Source organism: Tachyglossus aculeatus, chromosome 1 (genome assembly GCF_015852505.1).
Source record: "Tachyglossus aculeatus isolate mTacAcu1 chromosome 1, mTacAcu1.pri, whole genome shotgun sequence".
NCBI lineage: Eukaryota > Metazoa > Chordata > Mammalia > Monotremata > Tachyglossidae > Tachyglossus > Tachyglossus aculeatus.
In genome coordinates, this window is record NC_052066.1 from 22,280,040 (window position 1) to 22,304,395 (window position 24,356).

The following is a 24,356-nucleotide window of genomic DNA, read 5'->3' on the forward strand; positions in this document are numbered from 1 at the left end:
TCCCTCTTCTGGACTGTGAGTCCATTGTTGGGTAGGGACTGTCTCTATGTGTTGCCAACTTGTGTTTCCCAAGCGCTTAGTACAGTGCTTTGCACACAGTAAGCGCTCAATAAATACAATTGAATGAATGACCTGTATTAGGGCCCTCCAGCAAACCTTGGAAAAAACCACAGAAGGAAGAGATACTCTTATCAGGCACAAAGACCTCACACCGAGGACGGTTCATTTACTTTTTATTTGTCTTTTTTTTGCGTCCTTGCCGTTTCCCAGCTTTGGCGTCGGTTTTCACAGTCGTGGGGGGCAACTTCAGGATTATTTCATTATCCTCTTCGCTTTTTTCGAATGCCAGAGATTTCCGCCTTTCCAGAAACGTTGGCGTGCACACTGGTGTGGGTGCCTGGGAGAAATTAATCGAAGGACAGAGACCACAGTCAGATAGAAGGCTCAACTCAGACCCACCTCCAAAAAACAAGTTGGTTTTCGGTTGCTCGCCCCATTTGTCTCCCGTCGGAAAACTCCCCCTTCACCTCTCCATCAAAGACGCTGTGTGGCTAAGCGGATGCCTCGGACGTTTCAGATCAAACACACGACCCGCTCCTTCCCCCAGAGAACCGGAGCGGCGTGGCCTAGTGGAAAGAGCCCCGGACCTGGATTCGAATCCCGGCTCTGCCTCTTGCCTGCTGTGTGACCTTGGGCAAGTCACTTGACTTCTCCGAGCCTTAGTTCCCTGCTCTGTACGATGAGGATTAAGTCTGTGAGCCCTATGCGGGAAATGGACTGCGTCCAACCTGCTTAGCTTGTATCTGCCCCGGCGCTTAGTATAGTGCCCTGAACATGGTAACAAACACCATGACCACAAAAAACCAAAAAACACCCGATCAGGTTGCCCCTCTGGCTTGAGTTGGACCTGAAAACCCCCGCCGGTTTTCACAAACTACCAACTGACTCGGATGCCTGCCACCCAAACGGACTACGGGAAAAGGGCGAACTGATGGTTTTACAGATGAGGTAACCGAGGCACAGAGAAGTGACTTCCCAGACTGAGCCCCTTCCTTCCTCTCCCCCTCTCCATCCCCCCCATCTTACCTCCTTCTCTTCCCCACAGCACCTGCATATATGTATATATGTTTGTACATATTTATTACTCTATTTATTTTACTTGTACATATCTATTCTATTTATTTTATTTTGTTAGTAGTTTGGTTTTGTTCTCTGTCTCCCCCTTCTAGACTGTGAGCCCACTGTTGGGGAGGGACTGTCTCTATATGTTGCCAATTTGCACTTCCCAAGCGCTTAGTACAGTGCTCTGCACATAGTAAGCGCTCAATAAATACGATTGATGATGATGATGACTTCCCCAGGGTCACACGGCAGACGGGATGCGGAGCTGAGATTAGAATCCAGGCCCTGTCTCCGGAGCGAGAAACCGGACGTGCCACTCACGTTCTCATCCCTGCACTCCTGCTCCCACTGAGACTTCCCCGTAAATCCAGAACGCTGCACCGCTTCTCTTCCTCATCATCAATCGTATTTATTGAGCGCTTGCTATGTGCAGAGCAACGTACTAAGCGCCTGAAGAGACAGGCCGGGAAGCTCCGCTACCTCCCCACTGGGCATTTTCCCCGCCAGCAGCACGCGCGGCTCAAGGCTCTCTCTACCAAGCGGGCTTTCGGATCCTCCCAACTCCTGGACGGCCCCGGATTCCAGTTTTCTCCTCCTGACCCTCCATCTCCCAGGCGGGCGCTAGGCCCGCTTTTACCTGGCTGTCCACGTCGTCGGCTCCCCAGACTTTCGCTTTCTTCTTTGAGACCTGAAAATCCATTTAAGTGGTTAGGACTCGGTAGGTTTATCGGTTACGACCCGATGGGTCGCCCCGGACGTCGGCCTCCCTCCCACCTCCTCTCGGGCCCGGAACTCCCGTCCCCTGTATATCTTGACAGTCCTCCACTCCCCCCACCTCCAAAACCCTCCACAAATCCCACCTCCTCCGAGAGGCCTTCCCAGACTAGACCCTTCATCTCCCCACCGGGCCCTGGACCCCCTCGGTACTCTGACGCTCGCCTCACTGGACCCCACGCGATTTAAGGGCACAGCTTTATGTTCTGCTAGTTCCCCCCACCCCTTCTCTATTTTAATGCCTCTATTTTATTACTAATGCCCGTCTCCCCCTTGTAAGATTGTAAGCCCCTTGTGAACAGACATCACGTCTACCAACTCGATTGTACTGCATTTTTCCCAAGCGCTTAGTCCACCGCCCTGCACACGGTAGGCGCTCAGTAATAATAATAATAATGGCATTTATTAAGCGCTTAAGTTGGGTTGGGACTGTCTCTATATGTTGCCATCTTGTACTTCCTAAGCGCTTAGTACAGTGCTCTGCACACAGTAAGCGCTCAATAAATACGATTGATTGATTGATTAGAACTGTTCTAAACGCTGGGGGGGGGATACAAGGTCATCAGGTTGTCCCACGTGGGGCTCACAGTCTTCAACCCCGTTTGACAGATGAGGCAACTGAGGCCCAGAGAAGTGAAGTGACTTGCCCAAAGTCGGGATTTGAACCCATGACCTCTGACTCCAAAGCCCGGGCTCTTTCCACTGAGCCACGCTGCTTCTCTAATTAATATAAATATGGTTGACTGATTTAGGAGGCATTAAACACAGGTATCCCGATCACAGAGAGCTCACACGCTCAAGGAGGAAAGTGGGCAAAAATCAAGGCAGATAATTATGTCCCACGTGGGACAGAGATAATAATAATAATAATAATGGCATTTGTTAAGTGCTTACTATGTGCAGAGCACTGTTCTAATCGCTGGGGGGGTTACAAGGTGATCAAGTTGTCCCATGTGGGGCTCACAGTCTCAATCCCCATTTTACAGATGAGGTAACTGAGGCTCAGAGAAGTTAAGTGACTTGCCCAGGGTCACACAGCAGACATGTGGGGGAGTCGGGATTCGAACCCATGACCTCTGACTCCAAAGCCCGGGCTGTTTCCACTGAGCCACGCTGCTCCTCTAGAGATTGCGCCTAAACCGATAAATCTTATATCTACTCTAACGTTTAACCCGGAGCACAAAGGAAGCACTCTTTTATGGTATTTTTTAAGTGCTCACAATTTGCCAGGCGCTGTACTAAGCGCAGGGGTGGATAGGAGCTAATCAAATTGGACACAGTCCGGGTCCTACACGGGGCTCCCAGTCTTACCCCCCATTTTAGAGACGAGGTAACTGAGGCCCAGAGAAGTGAAGCGCCTTGCCCGGGATCATGCGGCAGAGCCGGGATTAGAACCCAGGTCCTTCTGCCTCCAGGCCCGTGCTCTCTCCACCGGGCCAAGCCGCTTCTCGCTAGTGTGTGATAAATAAGACCGGTTGATTGATTTAAGAAAACAAATCCCAGTAAAGGGCCGAAGACCAGGGGTGGCCAATCATCATCATCAATCGTATTTATTGAGCGCTTACTATGTGCAGAGCACTGTCCTAAGCGCCAATCGAGGAAGCAAGAGAGGAGAGCCGGGAGCTGAGTGAGGGGACTGATAAATGGACCCCCTCCGGGCTTGTGGTGCAACTCTGAGCACAAACCATCCAGTAGAAAAGGAATCAATCAATCAATCAATCGTATTTATTGAGCCTTACTGTGTGCAGAGCACTGGACTAAGCGCTTGGGAAGTACAAGTTGGCAACATACAGAGACGGTCCCTACCCAACAGTGGGCTCACAGTCTAGAAGGGGGAGACGGAGAACAAAACCAAACAGACTAACAAAATAAAATAGAATTGATATGTACAGGTAAAATAAATAAATAAATAAATAAATAAATAAATAGAGTAATAAATATGTACAAACATATATACATATATACAGGTGCTGTGGGGAAGAGAAGGAGGTAAGATGGGGGGATGGAGAGGGGGACGAGGGGGAGAGGAAGGAAGGGGACTAGTGGAATGAGCAGTCTAGCAGTCTGGACTAGTGGAATCATCATCATCAATCGTATTTATTGAGCGCTTACTATGTGCAGAGCACTGTACTAAGCGCTTGGGAAGTCCAAACTGGCAACATATAGAGACAGTCCCTACCCAACAGTGGGCTCACAGTCTAAAAGACTGCGGAATGAGAGCGGGACCGCGGGTCAGGGGACCTGGGTTCTCACCCCGGCTCCGCCAACTGTCTACTATGTGTCCTTAGCCAAATCGCCCGACTTCTCTGGGCCTCAGTTTCCTTGCCTTTAACACGGGGATTCTATACCTGCCCACCCTCCTACTTCGACTGTGTCTGATCTGATTCGCTCCTATCGACCCCAGCGCCCGTTGCTGGGTAGGAACCGTCTCTACCTGTGGCCGATTGGAACTTCCCAAGCGCTTAGTACAGTGCTCCCTTCAAAGCCCTACTGAGTGCTCACCTCCTCCAGGAGGCCTTTCCAGACTGAGACCCCCTCCTTTCTCTCCCCCTCCTCCCCCTTGCCTTACCTCCTTCCCCTCCCCACAGTACCTGTATATATGTTTGTGCATATTTATTACTCTATTTATTTATTTTACTTGAACGTATTTATTCATTTTATTTTGTTAATATGCTTTGTTTTCTGTCTCCCCCTTCTAGACTGTGAACCTGCTGTTGGGTGGGGACCATCGCTAGATGTTGCCAACTTGTACTTCCCAAGCGCTTAGTCCAGTGTTCCCTTCAAAGCCCTACTGAGCGCTCACCTCCTCCAGGAGGCCTTCCCACACTCAGCCCCCTCCTTCCTTTCCCCCTCCTCCCCCCCGCCTTACCTCCTTCCCCTCCCCACAGCACCTGTATATATGTTTGTGCATATTTACTACTCTATTTATTTATTTTACTTGAACATATTTATTCTATTTATTTTATTTTGTGAATATGTTTTGTTGTCTGTCTCCCCCTTCTAGACTGTGAGCCCGCTGCTGGGTGGGGACCGTCTCTAGATGTTGCCAACTTGGACTTTCCAAGCGCTTAGTCCAGTGCTCTGCACACAGTAAGCGCTCAATGAATACGATTGAATGAATGAATGAATGCTCTGCACACAGTAAGCGCTCAATAAATACGATTGCATGAATGAATGAATGCTCCGCACACAGTAAGCGCTCAATAAATACGATTGCATGAATAAATGAATGCTCTGCACACAGTAAGTGCTCAATAAATACGAATGAATGAATGAACAGAGCTTGACACGTAGCGGGTACTTAAAAAACACCGTAATGATTATTTCATAGAGCATGAGCCCCTCAAGGGCCAGGGCCCACGTCTACTTCCCATCTGTTTCCTCTTTCCCAGCATTTAGTACAGTGCTCGGCACACTGTAGACATTTAATAAATCATCATCATCATCAATCGTATTGATTGAGCGCTTACTTTGTGCCGAGCACTGTACTAAGCGCTTGGGAAGTACAAATTGGCAACATATAGAGACAGTCCCTACCCAACGGCGGGCTCACAGTCTAAAAGGGGGAGACAGAGAACAAAACCAAACATACTAACAAAATAAAATAGAATAGATATGTACAAATAAATTCAATAAATAAATAGAGGAAAAAAATATGTACAAACATATATACATATATACAGGTGCTGTGGGGAAGGGAGGGAGGTAAGATGGAGGGATGGAGAGGGGGACGAGGGGGAGAGGAAGGAAGGGGCTCAGTCTGGGAAGGCATCCTAATATATATATACACATATAAATATACATACACCTGTATATATGTTTGTACATATTTATTACTCTATTTATTTATTTTACTTGTACATATCTATTCTATTTATTTTATTTTGTTAATATGTTTGGTTTTGTTCTCTGTCTCCCCCTTCTAGACTGTGAGCCCACTGTTGGGTAGGGACCGTCTCTAGATGCTGCCAACTTGTACTTCCCAAGCGCTTAGTACAGTGCTCTGCACACAGTAAGCGCTCAATAAATACGATTGATTGATTAATAAGTACTATTCATACTAGTACTAATTACTATTAGCCCCTTGGCAACGGCGGATCTTTTGTTCCCGGATGGACCGGTCCGGTCTGGGCCGAGCCGGGCCTCTCCCTCCCGGCCTCCCGGTTCTTGGGGAAAACTTCCAAGTTGTGGGATCAACTTTCGCTGTCGGGAACTGGGGTCTCACCTCGGGCCAGGCGAGTCCAACAACTGTGCTATCTGTTAAGCGCTCACTATGTGCCGTGTGTTGTACTAGTCCATTCATTCATTCATTCAATCGTATTTATTGAGCGCTTACTGTGTGCAGAGCACTGTACTAAGCGCTTGGGAAGTCCAAGTGGGCAACATACAGAGACGGTCCCTACCCAACAGCGGGCTCACAGGCTAGAAGGGGGAGACAGACAACAAAACAAAACATGTTAACAAAATAAAAGAGTAAATATGTACAAATAAAATAAGGGCAGACAACAAGCAAAACATATTAACAAAATAAAATAAATAGAATAAACGTGTACAAATAAGCCTGCTGTGGGGTAGGGCCCGTCTCTAGATGTTGCCAACTTGGACTCCCCAAGCGCTTAGTACAGTGCTCTGCACACAGTAAGCGCTCAATAAATATGACTGAATGAATGAATGAACTTGGACTTCCCAAGCGCTCAGTCCAGTGCTCTGCCCACAGCAAGCGCTCAATAAATACGACTGAATGAATGAACTTGGACTTCCCAAGCGCTCAGTCCAGTGCTCTGCCCACAGTAAGCGCTCAATAAATACGACTGAATGAATGAATGAACTTGGACTTGCCAAGCGCTCAGTCCAGTGCTCTGCCCACAGTAAGCGCTCAATAAAAACGATTGAATGAATGAATGAACTTGGACTTCCCAAGCGCTCAGTCCAGTGCTCTGCCCACAGTAAGTGCTCAATAAATACGACTGAATGAATGAGTGAACTTGGACTTCCCAAGCGCTCAGTCCAGTGCTCTGCCCACAGTAAGCGCTCAATAAATACGATTGGATGAATGAATGAACTTGGACTTTCCAAGCGCTCAGTCCAGTGCTCTGCTCACAGTAAGCGCTCAATAAATACGATTGAATGAATGAACGAACTTGGACTTCCCAAGCGCTCAGTCCAGTGCTCTGCCCACAATAAGCCCTCAATAAATACGATTGAATGAATGAATGAACTTGGACTTCCCAAGCGCTCAGTCCAGTGCTCTGCCCACAGCAAGCGCTCAATAAATACTAATCCCCCACAACAATCTCCAGGGGAGTCAAGTGGGTCCAAAGGGAGGAACTGGGATTCTGGGCATGGAACCTGGCCCAATCCAGCTTTAAAAAAAAAATATATATATATATATAGGAGAAGCAGCGTGGCTCAGTGGAAAGAGCGCGGGCTTTGGAGTCAGGGGTCATGGGTTCAAATCCCAGCTCCACCACAAGTCTGCTGTGTGACCTTGGGCAAGTCACTTCACTTCTCTGAGCCTCAGTTACCTCATCTGTAAAAATGGGGATTAAGACTGTGAGCCCCACGTGGGACAACTTGATCACACTGTATCTCCCCCAGCGCTTAGAACAGTGCTTTGCACATAGTAAGCGCTTAACAAATGCCATTATTATTATTATTATTATTAATATTATTATCTCTGTTAAGTGCTTACTATGTGCCAGGCACAGTTCTAAGATACAACATAATTAATACGGACACAATCCAGGTTCCACGTGGGGCTCACGCTCTTAAGCCCCATTTTACAGACGAGGTAACTGAGGCACAGAGAAGTGAAGTGACATACGCCCACGGTCACCTAGAAGACAAGTGGCAGGGCCGGGATTCGAGCCGCGGTCCTCCCGGGCCCATGCTCTATCCACTGGACCACACTGCTTCCGATTTGGAATGAGTTCCCGGTCCAGGGAGTGACCCCCCTCCTCCCGCGGGCCTTAAACCTCACAGAAAACCCAAAACGGTCGGAGAAAACGGGCCGGCGCTTCCCAAGTCGATCGTATTTACTGAGTGCTTATTACGTGCGGGTCATCGCCTGGCCTAAGTATTCGAAAGTCAGCGGGAGCTCACAGTTCACCGAACGGGAGGAAGCGCTTTCCGCGTGAACGGCCCAGGAGGAACAATAAAACACAAAGTCGCGGGGCTGGGCGAGCGTTATACCCTCCGACCCTTTGGGAACTTAACCAAACTTGCCGAAAGGCAGAGCGTTTCCCAGAGCTCTGACAAATCCTGCCTTGAAGGGGGAAAAAATCCCGAGTCCCACGTAAAAACACCCCCTTATTTACCAAGCCGGGAAAATCGTAGTCGATCCCCTTTTCGGCGAGCCTCTTCCTTAGGGCTTTTTCCTTTCTCTTTAACCGCTTCTGCATTTTCAACTGCTGCTCGGCCGTCCGTTCCTTATTGTACCGGGCCACCGCTGGATACGAAGGCTTCGCAAACGACCTCGAGGAACCTTTGAAAAGCTCCTTGTGGATTTTCTCTCGGGGCACCACGTGGCCTGCGGGATAGAGGGTACTTCTCAATTAGACCGGAGGCATCTCGAGTCCTTAGCATCCACCTCAAGTTCGGGACGGGCTCGTCACGTTATCGTTTACCACCGCGTCGTGTTCGGACTCTACGGGAGCAGACGATGTGAAAATCGAGAAATGAAAATCCAAACCACAGAGGATCCAAAACGAGATCGATGTTTTAGACTGTGAACCCACTGTTGGGTAGGGACCGTCTCTCTATGTCGCCAACTTGTACCTCCCAAGCGCTAAGTACAGTGCTCTGCACACTGTAAGCGCTCAATAAATATGATTGAATGAATGAAAATGAATGAACTGGGAACGGGTTACCGGACAAAACGCCGTTTTACCGCCCGACGGGAGCATAAGCGCGAAAGGATATCGGGTACTTACACTTCAAGAGTCTTTCGCAAAAGAGATAATTGTTCATCGTTTCGGCCACTATCTGGGCCACGTCTTCGGATTCAAACTCCACGAATCCATAGCCCTTGCTATTTCCCGTCTGCAACAGAAATCCCCATTCCGAGAAAGGACCCGGTCAAACAACTTCGCGGCAAACTCTAGGACCGAGTCAAAATTACGGAAGTTACTACGTACAAAAGCTCAGCTTTCCAAAAGTTAAGACAGAGCGGCCCCAAATCATCAGAATAAGGCACCTGTGCCCTAGAGGTCATCGATCGACGGGATTTATCGGGCGCTTATTGGGTGCAGAGTCTGGTACTGAGTGACTGGGAGAGGATGGTACAGTAGGGTTGGGAGATGACATCCCTGCCCTCAGGGAGCTTTCTTTCGGTCCAGCGGAAACAGGACGGCGGCGCGGCAGGTCTGTGAGAGGCCGCGGCCGGAGGTCCGAGGCGCCATTCCCAAAGGAGAAGGGTCGCTGACCCTTCCCTCCCACCACCACCACACCGCCTCCTCCCCGGCTGAAGGATTACGTCAGAAGGCACGCTGACCCCTCCGCCTTCCCCCTCTTCCCACACACGCCCCTCTGAGTCTGCCAGAGAGAATGATAAGAATAATGATGATGGTGGTATTTAAGTCCTTACTAGGTGTGCCAAGCACCGTTCTAAGCCCCGGGGTAGATATAAGGTAATCAGGTTGTCCCATTTTCCAGATGAGGTAACCGAGGCAGTGAAGTGAGTTGCCCAGAGTCCCACAGCTGACAAGTGGTGGAGCCGGGGTTCGAACCCACTATCTCGGACTTCCAAGCCTGGGCTCTTTCCACAGGGCTGACCACCCCGACACCCACTCGACAAGCCAGGGGCCAAAAAATGGGGTCAAGTTGAGGGTTTCTGCCCTCGCCCACCCCCCGCCAGCTCCTCACTCTCGGCTTCAAGGCTGTCCATCCCCTGGCCCCCTCCTACCTTACCTCCCTTCTGTCCTTCTCCAGCCCAGCCCGCACCCTCCGCTCCTCTGCCGCTAATCTGCTCATCGTGCCTCGTTCTTGCCTGTCCCGCTGTCGACCCCCCGTCCACGTCATCCCCCGGGCCTGGAATGCCCTCAATCAATCAATCGTATTTATTGAGGGCTTACTGTGTGCAGAGCACTGGACTAAGCGCTTGGGAAGTACAAGTTGGCAACATATAGAGACGGTCCCTACCCAACAGTGGGCTCACGGTCCAGAAGACTCCCTCCCTCCGCACCTCCGCCAAGCTAGCTCTCTTCCTCCCTTCAAGGCCCTACTGAGAGCTCACCTCCTCCAGGAGGCCTTCCAAGGCTGAGCCCCCTCCTCCCACTCCCCCCCACCTTACCTCCTTCCCCTCCCCACAGCACCTATATATATGTACATATGTTTGTACGATTTACTACTCTATTTATTTTATTTGTACATATTTATTCTATTTATTTTATTTTATTACTATGTTTTGGTTTTTTCTCCGTCTCCACCTTCTAGACTGTGAGCCCACTGTTGGGCAGGGACGGTCTCTATATGTTGCCAACTTGGACTTCCCAAGTGCTTAGTACTGTGCTCTGCACACAGTAAGCGCTCAATAAATACGATTGAATGAATGAATGAACTGCAGGGACGTAGGATGGCTCGAGGGAAGGGACAAGGACGAGCCCTCCGGTCCCTCCCCACAGGGCGAGGGTGGTGCCCGAGGGAAGGGTCGTCCCCCCCCCAAAGGGCCGCCCACCGGAGGCCTGGCACTGCCCAGAGGGAAGAGACCCCAGAATCCAGGGATGGTCCCCCCGGCCTTCCAATCCCACCTCCGTGCTCTAAAGACTGGGGAATAATAATAATAATGATAATAATAATAATAATAATGTTTGTATTTGTTAACCACTTAGTATGTGCCACACACTGTTCTAAGAACGGGGTCGGGGGGAGACACAAGGTAATCAAGATTTCATTCAATTGTATTTATTGAGCGCTTACTGTGTGCAGAGCACTGTACTAAGCACTTGGGAAGTACAAGTTGGCAACATACAGAGACGGTCCCTACCCGACAGTGGGCTCACAGTCTAGAAGAAGGTTGTCCCTCATGGGGCTCACAGTCTTCATCCCCATTTTCCAGATGAGGGAACTGAGGCCCAGAGAAGTCAAGTGACTTGCCCAAAGGTGGGGGGGGCCTCACCGCTACAGAAATGCTTGCAGTTTGGGATGTGAGCGCACTTGGCTGGACGTCTGGGCCGGCCCTGGCTGACTTCCAACCCCAGACACGTCCGTTATCCAATCAATCAATCAACCGTATTTATTGAGCGCTTACTGTGTGCAGAGCACTGTACTAAGTGCTTGGGAAGTACAAGTTGGCAACATATAGAGACAGTCCCTACCCAACAGTGGGCTCACGGTCTAAAAGGGGGAGACAGAGAACAAAACCAAACATACTAACAAAATAAAATAAATAGAATAGATATGTACAAGTAAAATAAATAAATAGGATAATAAATATGTACAAACATATATACATATATACAGGTGCTGTGGGGAAGGGAAGGAGGCAAGATGAGGGGGATGGAGAGGGGGACGAGGGGGAGAGGAAGGAAGGGGCTCAGTCTGGGAAGGCCTCCTGGAGGAGGTGAGCTCTCAGTAGGGCCTTGAAGGGAGGAAGAGAGCTAGCTTGATTGTCACTGTTCTGGGGTTATTTCCAGCTGGCTTTGGGACACTCCAAGCATGCAGCTAAAACACGACAAATACGTTTATATAATGGCACGGCACCCGGGCACACTCTTCTAGACTGTGAGCCCACTGTTGGGTAGGGACTGTCTCTATATGTTGCCAACCTGTACTTCCCAAGCGCTTAGCACAGTGCTCTGCACACAGTAAGGGCTCAATAAATACGATTGAATGAATGAAGGAAGGAAGGATAGGCACCAAAACTTCAGAAAGAAAAGCGTCAGCCCCTCTCACACACGGTCTGTTAGCACCACCCTCAAAATCGGGAATTCTTGGACCTGACCACTACCAGATTTAAATTTTTCCCGTATTTCCGAGTCAACGATTTTACTGAAAAAGAAGAGAAAGCCTAGAAGAGGGAAGATGGGCGAAGTGACTGGCGACTGCTATTCTGGAGAGATGCGGAGCAGATCAGTAAGCGCTCAATATATATAACTGAATGAATGAATGAATGAATGAATAAGGAGGCAAAGTGCGAGGATCAGCGAGCCTCTCGCTCAATCACTCAGACCATTTTCCGGACTTTTGATATGGAAAACCTTCCTTGTGCAGCATCATCAGATTATGCTCTTTTCCTCCGAAGACCGTCACCTGAAATCTCAGGTCCGTCCTCAGCGTTCTTGCGAGGCAGTGAGACGCGGAAGTATCACAGTCTTAAAAACCATTATCTCTTTCTGTCAACGTCAGTCTCCCCCGCTCGAAACTGAGAGCTCGTCGTGGGCAGGCAATGTGCCTGTTTATCGTCCTATGGCCCTCTCCCAGGCGCTCAGTCCAGTACTCTGCGTGCAGTAAGCGCTCAGTAAATATGAACGAATGACGAACGATTTATACTGTACTCTCCCGAGGGCTTAGTACAGAGCTCTGCACACAGTAAGGGCTCCATAAATACCTTTGAGGAGGATGATGCTCGTTCTTCACTCTATGAAGAATTGAAGGTAGAGTCCAGGTTTCAAGCCCGCTAGCGGCTCAGTCATTCATTCATTCGATCGTATTTATTGGGCGCTTACTGTGCGCAGAGCACTGTACTAAGCGCTTGGGAAGTACAAGTTGGAAGTCCTGAAGTGGATGCCCATCAGGAGGGGCAGCCTCACCCCACTTTCGCCCAAGGGCCCAAGGCTACCCGGACCCTGTGTTCGGATCCCAAGATAAGTCCCGGGGATTCGGAAATGCCCAAAAGCTCGCTTTTTAAAACGATCCGGACCACATCCCACAAGGGAACGGGCACTGGAAGAAACTCCTTTTCTCAGTTCCGTAGTTTATCCAGACTATGCTCTGTTTCAATATAATTTTGGAGAGACTCAGGGCAGGAATGCGAAGCTGTCCTAATAATTTCCTAGTTTTTAAAGGAACTCGGTCGTAGTCAAGAGGAATCTCTCCCATTTGGCCTCGGAATGTGTCTGCGACACTCCCAAGCGCTAAGTACGGTGTTCGGCACACAGTGAGCGCTCGATAAACACTGCTGATTGGGCCTGAAGCCTATATGGAAAAAAAATAAACGAGTGTGCTTAGGCGAAAACAACAAACCTTTTACAGTTAAGGCATTTCTAATTTAAGATGAAATTTCGTAGCTCCACAAATGAACCTAAACCTACGTCGCGCGGCTCCGTGGAAATGAGCCCGGGCTTTGGAGTCGGAGGTCGTGGGTTCAAATCCCGGCTCCGCCAATTGTCAGCTGGGTGACTTTGGGCAAGTCACTTCACTTCTCTGGGCCTCGGTTCCCTCATCTGGAAAACGGGGATGAGGACTGTGAGCCCCCCGTGGGGCAACCTGATCATCTTCTAATCTCCCCAGCGCTTAGAACAGTGCTTTGCACATAGTGAGCACTTAATACATGCCATTATTATTATTATTCACGGCCCAAATCCCCGAGATGACAAGGAAATGGACAAAGTTTCAACAATCCACGGGGGTTTTGAAGCGAGGCGAGTGGGTAGAAGAGAAATGGGTGCCGACTTCCTATGGGATGGACTCCCCCGTGGGCTTATTCAGTCCAACGCTCGGCATGTGCCGGCCCAATGACTACAAGTCATCGATGGATTCTGGCAATCTGTCCACGCGCTTCCGTCTGTTCCTCCCTGGGCCTCCTTGTGATGCCAATTTGTACTTCCCAAGCGCTTAGTACAGTGCTCTGCACATAGTAAGCGCTCAATAAATACGATTGATTGATTGATTGATTGATTCTCGCCCGTCCCGCCGTCGACCCCCGGCCCGGAATGCCCTCCCTCCCCACATCCGCCAAGCTAGCCCTCTCCCTCCCTTCAAAGCCCACAGTAGGCGCTCAATAAATCCGCCGGAATGAATGAATTTGTGCCCCACCTACTACAAGAAAAAGCCATTACCTTTTTACTTCTAGACAGCTTGAGATTGGTCACTGTCCCAAACTGAGTGAAGTAGTCCTTGAGCTGCGTCTCCGAAAGCTCCCGTGGGATGTGGCCCAGGTAAATCACGCCCGGGGTCAGCTACCAAAGGGGTCGGAGGGGGAAAAAGAAGGAAAAGGAGGGTTATTCAGGTAATGATAACGATAACTGCGGTATCTGTTAAGCGCTATGTGCCAAGCTCTGTTCTAAGCCGTGGGGTAGATACAAGCCGGGAAGCAGCGTGGCTTAGTGGAAAGAGCCCGGGCTTAGAACCTGTATATATATATATATATATATATATATATATATATATATATAAATAAATAGAGTAATAAATATTTACAGACATATATACATATATATGTACACACACACACACACACATACAGGTGTATATATATATATATATATATATATATATATATACACACACACACAGATATATATATATATATATATATATATATATACCGGTGTGTATGTATATATATATATATACACACACACACCGGTATATATATATATATATATACAGGTATACACACACACACACACACACACATATACAGGTGTACACATATATACATATGTATATATATATATGTATATATATGTATATGTATATATATATATATACATGCACATATATATACACATATATATTTATATATGTACATATATATACATATATACACATATATACACATACATATATATATGTGTGCACCTGTATATGTGTGTGTGTGTGTATATATACCTGTATATATATATATATATATATATATATCTGTGTATATATATATATATGTGTGTGTGTGTGTGTACATATATATATGTATATATGTCTGTAAATATTTATTACTCTATTTATTTATTTATTTTACTTGTACATATCTATTCTATTTATTTTATTTTGTTAGTATGTTTGGTTTTGTTCCCTGTATCCCCCTTTAAGACTGTGAGCCCACTGTGGGGTAGGGACCGTCTCTTATATGTTGCCAACTTGTACTTCCCAAGCACTTAGTACAGTGCTCTGCACACAGTAAGCGCTCAATACATGCGATCGATTGACTGATAGGGACCAGAAGTCGTGGGTTCTAATCCCGCCTCCGCCACTAGTCAGCTGTGTGACTGTGGGCAAGTCACCTCACTTCTCTGGGCCTCGGTTCCCTCATCTGGAAAATGGGGATTAAAAGTGTGAGCCCCATGCGGGACGACCTTTTAGACTGTGAGCCCACTGTTGGGTAGGGACTGTCTCTCTATGTTGCCAATTTGTACTTCCCAAGCGCTTAGTACGGTGCTCTGCACATAGTAAGCGCTCAATAAATACGATTGATGATGATGATGACCTGATGACCTTGTATCTCCCCCAGCGCTTAGAACACGGCTTGGCGCATAATAAGCGCTTAACAAATACCAAAATGCCATCAACATTAACAAATGCCATCATCATTACTACGAGGGAACTGAGGTCCAGAGAAGTGAAGTGACTTGCCCAAAAATCACACCGACGACAAGCCGTCACAAGCTGACAAGTGGCGGAGGCAGAATTAGTAATAATAATCACGGCGTTTGCTAAGCGCTTACTACGTGCCAAGCACTGTTCTAAGCGCTGGGGAGGTTCCAAGGTGATCAGGTTGTCCCATGTGGGGCTCGCAGTCTCCACCCCCATTTGACAGATGAGGGAACTGAGGCACGGAGAAGTGAAGTGGCTTGCCCAAAGTCACACAGCTGGCGGAGGCAGGATTAATAATAATAACAGTGGTATTTAAGTGCTTACTATGTGCCAAGCACTATTCTAAGCGCTGGCGGGGCTGATAAGCAGCATGGCTCAATGGAAAGAGCCCGGGCTTGGGAGTCAGAGGTCATGGGTTCAAATCTCAGCTCCGCCAACTGTCAGCTGTGTGACTTTGGGCAAGTCACTTACCTTCTCTGGGCCTCAGTTCCCTCATTTGGAAAACGGGGGATGAAGACTGTGAGCCCCCACAGTAGAACAACCTAATCCCCTTGTAACCTCCCCAGCGCTTAGAACAGTGCTTTGCATATGGTAAGCGCTTAACAAATGCCATCATTATTATTATTACAAGGTGATCAGGTTGTCCCACGGGGGGCTCCCAGTCTTCATCCCCATTTTGCAGATGAGGAAACTGAGGCCCAAAGAAGGGAAGTGCCTCAGTTCCCTCATCTGTCAAATGGGGATGGAGACTGAGCGCCCCCCGTGGGACAACCTGATCACCTTAGAAACACCCCCGCGCTTAATACAGTGCTTTGCACATAGTAAGTGCTTAACAAATGCCATTATTATTATTATTATTATTATTATTATTATTATTATTATAAGGCGATCAGATTGTCCCACAGGGGGCTCCCAGCCTTCATCCACATTTTGCAGATGAGGGAACTGGCTCAGGGCAGTGAAGTGCCTCAGTTACCTTATCTGTAAAATGGGGAAGTAGACTGTGAGCCCCCCCAGGGACAACCTGATTTCCTTGTAACCTCCCCGGCACTTAGAACAGTGCTTTGCACACAGTAAGTGCTTACCACATACCATCACCATCATTATCATTATTATCATTCTCTGAGCCTCAGTTCCCTCATCTGTCAAACAGGGGTGAAGACTGTGAGCCCCCCGTGGGACCGCCTGATCACCTTGGAACCTCCCCAGCGCTCAGAACAGTGCTTTGCACATAGTAAGCACTTAACAAATGCCATCATCATTATTATTATTCTCTGAGCCTCAATTCCCTCATCTGTCAAAAGGGGATGGAGACTGTGAGCCCTTCGTGGGACACCTTGATCACCTTGGAACCTCCCCAGTGCTTAGAACAGTGCTTTGCACATAATAAGTGCTTAACAAGTATCATTATTATCATTATTATTATTATTATTATTATTATTATTACAAGGGGATCAGGTTGTCCCACGTGGGGCTCCCAGACTTCATCCCCATTCTGCGGATGAGGTAACTGTGGCTCAGAGCAGTGAAGTGCCTCAGTTTCCTCATCTGTAAAATGGGATTGATGACTGGGAGCCCCCCTGTGGGGCAACCTGATCACCTTGTATCCTCCCCAGCACTTGGAACAGTGCTTTGCACATGGTAGGTGCTTAACAAATGCCATCATCATTATTATTATTATTCTCTGAGCCTCAGTTCCCTCATCTGTAAAAGGGGGATTGAGACTGTGAGCCCCCCGTGGGACAACCTGATCACCTTGGAACCTCCCCAGTGCTTAGAATAGTGTTTTGCACATAGTAAGTGCTTAATAAATGCCATCATTATTATTATTATTATTCTCTGCGCCTCAGTTCCCGCAGCTGTAAAATGGGGATTAAGACTGTGAGCCCCCCGTGGGACAACCTGATCACCTTGGAACCTCCCCAGTGCTTAGAATAGTGTTTTGCACATAGTAAGCACTTAAATGCCATTATTATTATTATTATTATTATTATTATTATTATTATTATTAATGTTCTCTGATCCTCAGTGCCCTCATCTGTCAAATGAGGATGGAGACTGTGAGTCCCCCGTGGGACAACCTGATCACCTTGGGACCTCCCCAGCGCTTAGTACAGTGCTTTGCACATACTAAGCACTTAAAAGCCAATATTATTATTATTATTAATATTCTCTGAACCTCAGTTCCCTCATCTGTCAAATGGGGATGGAGACTGTGAGCCCCCCGTGGGACCATCTGGTCACCTTGGAACCTCCCCGACGCTTAGTACAGTGCTTTGCACATACTAAGCACTTAACAGCCATTATTATTATTATTATTAATATTCTGAGCCTCAGTTCCCTCATCTGGCAAATGGGGATGGGGACTGGGAGCCCCCCGTGGGACCACCTGATCACCTGGGAACCTCCCCAGCGCTTAGTACACAGTAAGCACTTAAGTGCCATCATTATTATTATTATTATTATTATTAATATTCCCTGAGCCTCAGTTCCCTCATCTGTCAAATGGGGATGGAGCCTGTGAGCCCCCCGGGGGACCACCTGATCACCTGGGAACCTCCCCAGTGCTTAGTACAGTGCTTTGCACATACTAAGCTCTTAAAAGCCATTATCATTATTATTATTATTATTGTGAGCCTCAGTTTTCTCATCTGTCAAATGGGGATGGAGACTGTGAGTCCCCCGGGGGACCACCTGATCACCTGGGAACCTCCCCAGCGCTTAGTACAGTGCTTTGCACATACTAAGCTCTTAAAAGCCACTACTATTATTATTATTATTATTATTCTGAGCCTCAGTTTTCTCATCTGTCAAATGGGGATGGAGATTGTGACCCCCCCCCCCCCCGCTCCCCGTGGGACCACCTGATCACCTTGTAACCTCCCCAGCGCTTAGTACAGTGATTTGCACATAGTAAGCACTTAAATACCATCATTATTATTATTATTATTATTAATGTTCTCTGAGCCTCAGGGCCCTCATCTGGTAAATGGGGATGGGGACTGTGAGCCCCCGCGTGGGCCCACCTTGGAACCTCCCCAGCGCTTAGTACAGTGCTTTGTACATACTAAGCTCTTAAAAGCCATTATTATTATTATCATTATTATTATTGTTCTGAGCCTCAGTTCCCTCATCTATCAAATGGGGATGGAGCCTGTGAGGCCTCCCCGTGGGACCACCTGATCACCTGGGAACCTCCCCAGCGCTTAGTACAGTGCTTGGCACATACTAAGCACTTAAAAGCCACTATTATTACTATTATTATTAATATTCTGAGCCTCAGTTCCCTCATCTGTCAAATGGGGATGGGGACTGTGAGCCCCCCACCGTGGGACCACCTGATCCCCCGGGAACCTCCCCAGCGCTTAGTACAGTGCTTTGCACATACTAAGCGCTTAACAAATATCATTATCGTTACCATTGGCATTAATAACGACAATGTGCAGTCACCATTAATAACAATAATAATGAAGTGACTGGGCCCAGGGTCGCGGGGCAGGCACGAGGCGGAGGCGGGTTGAATAATAATAACAATAATAATAATAATAATAATAATAATAATAATAATGATGATGGTGGCCGCGCATCTCTGACCTCACGTTCCTGTCGGCGTCGCGCTTTGAGGCGGCTGAGGCAGCGTCCCTGAAGGGCCGGGTCCAGCGCCAGCACCGGCGGCGCCGCCATTACCGCCTCTTCCTTCTTCTCCTTCTCCCCCTCACTCCAGGCCCGGCAGGAAGTCCCGCGACGTCACTTCCGCTCCCGACGCCGGACGTCGCCTACGTCACTTCCGCCCCTCGTTCCCCTCCTCAGGCCGGGCCCGACGTCACTTCCTGTCCTGACGCCACTTCCTGTCAAACGTCACTTCCGCCTCCCCGCCCATTGGTGCCGCCCGATGGGCGGGGAGGAGGGAGAGAAAGCGAGCCCCGCCTCTGCGCCCCCTGCCGGCCCGACAGGCTGCCCCACCTGGGGCTCCCAGTGTTCATCCCCATTTTAATAATATTAATTATATCACTTTTATGGCTTTCATTAAGCGCTTACTATGTGCCAAGCCCTGTCCTAAGCGCTGCGGTGGGGGGATACAAAGCCATCAGGTTGTCCCACGTGGGGCCCACAGTCTTCATCCCCATTTTAATAATAATAATTATAATTTTTATGGCTTTCATTAAGCACTTACTATGTGCCAAGCACTGTCCTAAGTGCTGGGGAGGAGGGATACAAGGCCATCAGGTTGTCCCACCATCGACATCCCCATTTTAATAATAATAATTATCATTTTTATGGCTTTCATTAAGCACTTACTATGTGCCAAGCCCTGTCCTAAGCGCTGGGGTGGGGGGATACAAGGCCATCAGGTTGTCCCACGTGGGGCCCACAGTCTTCATCCCCATTTTAATAATAATAATTATAATTTTTATGGCTTTCATTAAGCACTTACTATGTGCCAAGCACTGCCCTAAGTGCTGGGGAGGAGGGATACGAGGCCATCGGGTTGTCCCGCCATTGTCACCCCCATTTTAATAACAATAATTATAATTTTAATGGCATCTGTTAATCAATCAATTGTATTTATTGAGCGCTTACTGTGTGCAGAGCACTGTACCAAGTGCTTGGGAAGTCCAAGATGGCAACGTATAGAGACAGTCCCTACCCAACAGTGGGCTCACAGTCTGAAAGGGGGAGACAGAGAATAAAACCAAGCATACTGACAAAATAAAATAAATAGAATAGATTTGTACAAGTAAAATAAATAAATAAATAAATAGAGTAATAAATATGTACAGACATATATACATATATACAGGTAAGCGCTTACTGTGTGCCAAGCACAGTCCTAAGCGCTGGCAGGGATACAAGCCTGGCAGGTTGTCCCACGTGGGGCCCACAGTCTTCATCCCCATTTTAATAATATTAATTTTAATTTTTATGGCTTTCATTAAGCGTTTACTATGTGCCAAGCACTGTCCTAAGCACTGGGGTGGGGGGGATACGAGGCCATCACGTTGTCCCACCATTGTCATCCCCATTTTAAAAACAACAATTATAATTTTTATGGCATCTGTTAAGCGCTTACTCTGTGCCAAACACTGTCCTAAGTGCTTGGGGGCGGGGGGGGGGGGGGGGGAATACAAGGCCATCAGGTTGTCCCACGTGGGGCTCCCAGTCTTCATCCTCATTTTAATAATAATAATTATAATTTTTATGGCTTTCATTAAGCGCTTACTATGTGCCAAGCCCTGTCCTAAGCGCTGGGGTGGGGGATACGAGGCCATCAGGTTGTCCCACCACTGTCATCCCCATTTTAATAACAATAAGTATAATTTTTATGGCATTTGTTAAGCGCTTACTGTGTGCCAAGCACTGTCCTAAGCGCTGGGGGGGATACAAGGCCGTCAGGTTGTCCCACGTGGGGCCCACAGTCTTAATCCCCATTTTAATAATAATAATTATAATTTTTATGGCTTTTATTAAGCGCTTACTATGTGCCAAGTCCCACTTGGGGCTCCCAGCCTTCACCCCCATTTTATTCATTCATGCATTCAATCGTATTTATTGAGCGCTTACTGTGTGCAAAGTACTGTACTAAGCGCTTGGGAGGTACACAGATGAGGGAACTGAGCCACAGAGAAGTGAAGTGACTTGCCCAAAGTCCCACAGCTAAGTGACAGATTATTATTATTGTTATTACTACTTATCACCAACTTGTACTTCCCAAGCGCTTAGTACAGTGCTCTGTACACAATAAGCGCTCAATAAATATGATCGAATGAATGATCATCACTACTCATAAGAGTGATGGTGGAGGTAATAATAATAATGATAGCATTTGCTAAGCACTCCAAGCACTGTTCTAAGCGCTGGGGTCGATACAAGGTGATCAGCTTGTCCCACATGGGGCTCCCAGTCTTCATCCCCATTTTCCAGATGAGGGAACTGAGGTACAGAGAAGTGAAGTGACTTGCCCAAAGTCTAGACTGTGAGCCTGCTGTTGGGTAGGGACCGTCTCTATATGTTGCCAACTTATACTTCCTAAGCGCTTAGTACAGTGCTCCGCACACAGTAAGCGCTCAATAAATACGATTGAATGAATGAATGAAGTGGCAGATTATTATTATTGTTATTACTTATGATCATTGCTACTCATAAGAGTGATGATGGGGGTAATATCCCTCCCCTATATGCACATTTCGATCACTGACATAGGCATCTTGATTCTCAGATGCCGTGTTATCTCGTTGACAATAACAGTGACCAATCAATCAATCAATCAGTCGTATTTATTGAGCGCTTACTGTGTGCAGAGCACTGGACTAAGCGCTTGGGAAGTCCAAGTTGGCAACATAGAGAGATGGTCCCTACCCAACAGTGGGCTCACAGTCTAAAAGGGGGAGACAGAGAACAAAACCAAACATACTAACAAAATAAAATTAATAGAATACAAGTAAAATAAATAGAGTAGTAAATATGTACAAACATATATACATCATATGATGATCATAGTTCTTCATTCGCTCAATCCCATTTATTGAGGGCTTACAGTGTGCAGAGCACTGGACTGTGAGCCCACTGTTGGGTAGGGACTGTCTCTATATGTTGCCAATTTGGACTTCCCAAGCGCTTAGTACAGTGCTCTGCACACGGTAAGCGCTCAATAAATACGATTGATTGATTGATTAAGCCCTTGGAAAGTACAACATAGCAATAAAGAGAGACAATCCCTGCCCACATGGGGCTCGCAGCCGAGAAGGGGGGAAGACGGACATCAATTCAAGCAAACAGGCATCAGTATAAACAGAATTTATAGATAGAGGCATATATACTCATAAGCGCTATTATGGATCTCCCCCAGCGCTTAGAACAGTGCTTGGCAGGAAAACTCAGCCACTACCAAGGATTCTCTAAACTGGACGGAAGGTTTTCCACTTTTCCTCTCAACGTTTTAAAAGTTCTCTTCCGTGTTCCTCAAAATGGTGTTACTTCAGCCAAGGGCCCCGTTTCAGCCAAATGACGGTGCCTCGGCTCCGGCCTGGAAGTTTCGAGAAGCGGCGTGGCTCAGTGGAAAGAGCCCGGGCTTGGGAGTCCGAGGTCGTGGGTTCGAATTCCGACTCCGCCACTAGTCGGCTGCGTGACTTTGGGCAAGTCCCCTTAAATGGGGATGAAGACTGTGAGCCTCCCGTGGGGCAACCTGATCACCTTGTAACCTCCCCAGCGCTTAGAACAGTGTTTTGCACATAGTAAGTGCTTAATAAATGCCATCATTATTATTATTGTCACTTCACTTCGCTGGGCCTCAGTTACTACATCTGTAAAATGGGGATGAAAACTGTGAGCCCCGCGTGGGACAACCTGTTAACCTTGTATTCATTCATTCAATTGCATTTATTGAGCACTTACTGTGTGCAGAGCACTTTACTAAGCGCTTGGGAAGTACAAGTTGGCCACATAGAGAGATGGTCCCTACTGTGGGCTCACAGTCTAGGAGGGGGAGACAGAGAACAAAACAAAACATATTAACAAGATAAAATAAATAGAATAAATATGTACAAATAGAGTAATAAATACGTACAAACATATATACATATATACAGGAGCTGTGGGCTTAGAACAGTGCTCAGCATATAGTAAGCGCTTAACGATACCATCATTATTATTAGAAAAGCAGCATGGCTCAATGGAAAGAGCCCGGGTTTTGGAGTGAGAGGTCATGGGTTCAAATCCCAGCTCTGCCAATTGTCAGCTGTTTGACTTTGGGCCAGTCACTTCACTTCTCTGGGCCTCAGTTCCCTCATCTGGAAAATGGGGATGAAGACTGTGAGCCCCCCGTGGGACAACCTGATTACCTTGTAACCTCCCCAGCGCTTAGAACAGTGCTTTGCACATAGTAAGTGCTTAATAAATGCCATTATCATTATTATTATTATTGTTATTATTACATCGCTTTCCACAGTAGAGACAAGGTTGTTAGGTTGGACACAGTCCCTGTCACGCAGGTGGATCTCACAGTCTTAATCTCCAATTTATAATAATAATAATATAATAATAATAATTTATAATAATGATAATGATGGCACCTGTTAAGCACTTACTATGTGCCAAGCACTGTTCTAAGCGCTGGGGGAGATACATGGTAATCAGGTTGCCCTACATGGGGCTCACAGTCTTAATCCCCATTTTCTAGATGAGGGAACCGAGGGCTGGAGAAGCAAAGTGACTTCATCATCATCAATCGTATTTATTGAGCGCTTACTATGTGCAGAGCACTGTGCTAAGCGCTTGGGAAGTACAAATTGGCAACATATCGAGACAGTCCCTACCCAACAGTGGGCTCACAGTCTAAAAGGGGGAGACAGAGAACAAAACCAAACATACTAACAAAATAAAATAAATAGAATAGATATGTACAAGTAAAATAAATAAATAAATAAATACAGTAATAAATATGTACAAAAATATATACATATATACAGTATTAAGCACTTCTACGTGCAAAGCACTGTACTAAGTGCTTGGGAAAGTACCATACAACACTGAATGGTGACATTCCCTGCCCACAACGAGCTCACAGTCTGGGGGGAGAGACAGACATCAATACAAATAAATAAAATTACAGATATATACTGAAGTGCTGTGGGGCTGGGAGATGGGGGAAGAGCAAATGGAACAAGTCAGGGCGATGCAGGAGGGAGTGGGAGATGAGGAAAAGTGGGGCTTAGTCTGGGAAGACTTCCTGGAGGAGATGTGCCTTCAATAGGGCTTTGACTTGCCCAAAGTCACCCAGGTGACAAGTGGCGGAGCCGGGATTAGAACCCGTGACCTCTGACTTCCAAGCCCGGCCTCCATCCCCTGAGACACGCTGCTTCTTTATAGATGAGGCAACGGAGGCGGAGAAGTGTGAGTTGCCCAAGGTCACAGAGCAGATAAATGGCGGAGTCAGAACTAGAACCCAATCAATCAATCGTATTTATTGAGCGCTTACCGTGTGCAGAGCACTG

The 24,356-nt window shown here is 47.4% G+C and overlaps 1 protein-coding gene across 1 annotated transcript; it reads right to left on the reverse strand.

Moving 5' to 3' along the window:
• Positions 1–216: 216 nt before the first annotated feature.
• On the reverse strand, positions 217–19,079 carry NIFK (nucleolar protein interacting with the FHA domain of MKI67). Its single transcript, XM_038746911.1, has 6 exons — positions 18,961–19,079; positions 13,893–14,012; positions 8,829–8,937; positions 8,214–8,425; positions 1,760–1,810; positions 217–397 (listed from the first exon to the last, which is right to left on the reverse strand). Exons 1-6 carry the CDS (start codon positions 19,048–19,050, stop codon positions 227–229), a joined length of 753 nt encoding a protein of 250 aa, XP_038602839.1. The 5' UTR covers positions 19,051–19,079; the 3' UTR covers positions 217–226.
• Between the last annotated feature and the right edge of the window lie 5,277 nt (positions 19,080–24,356).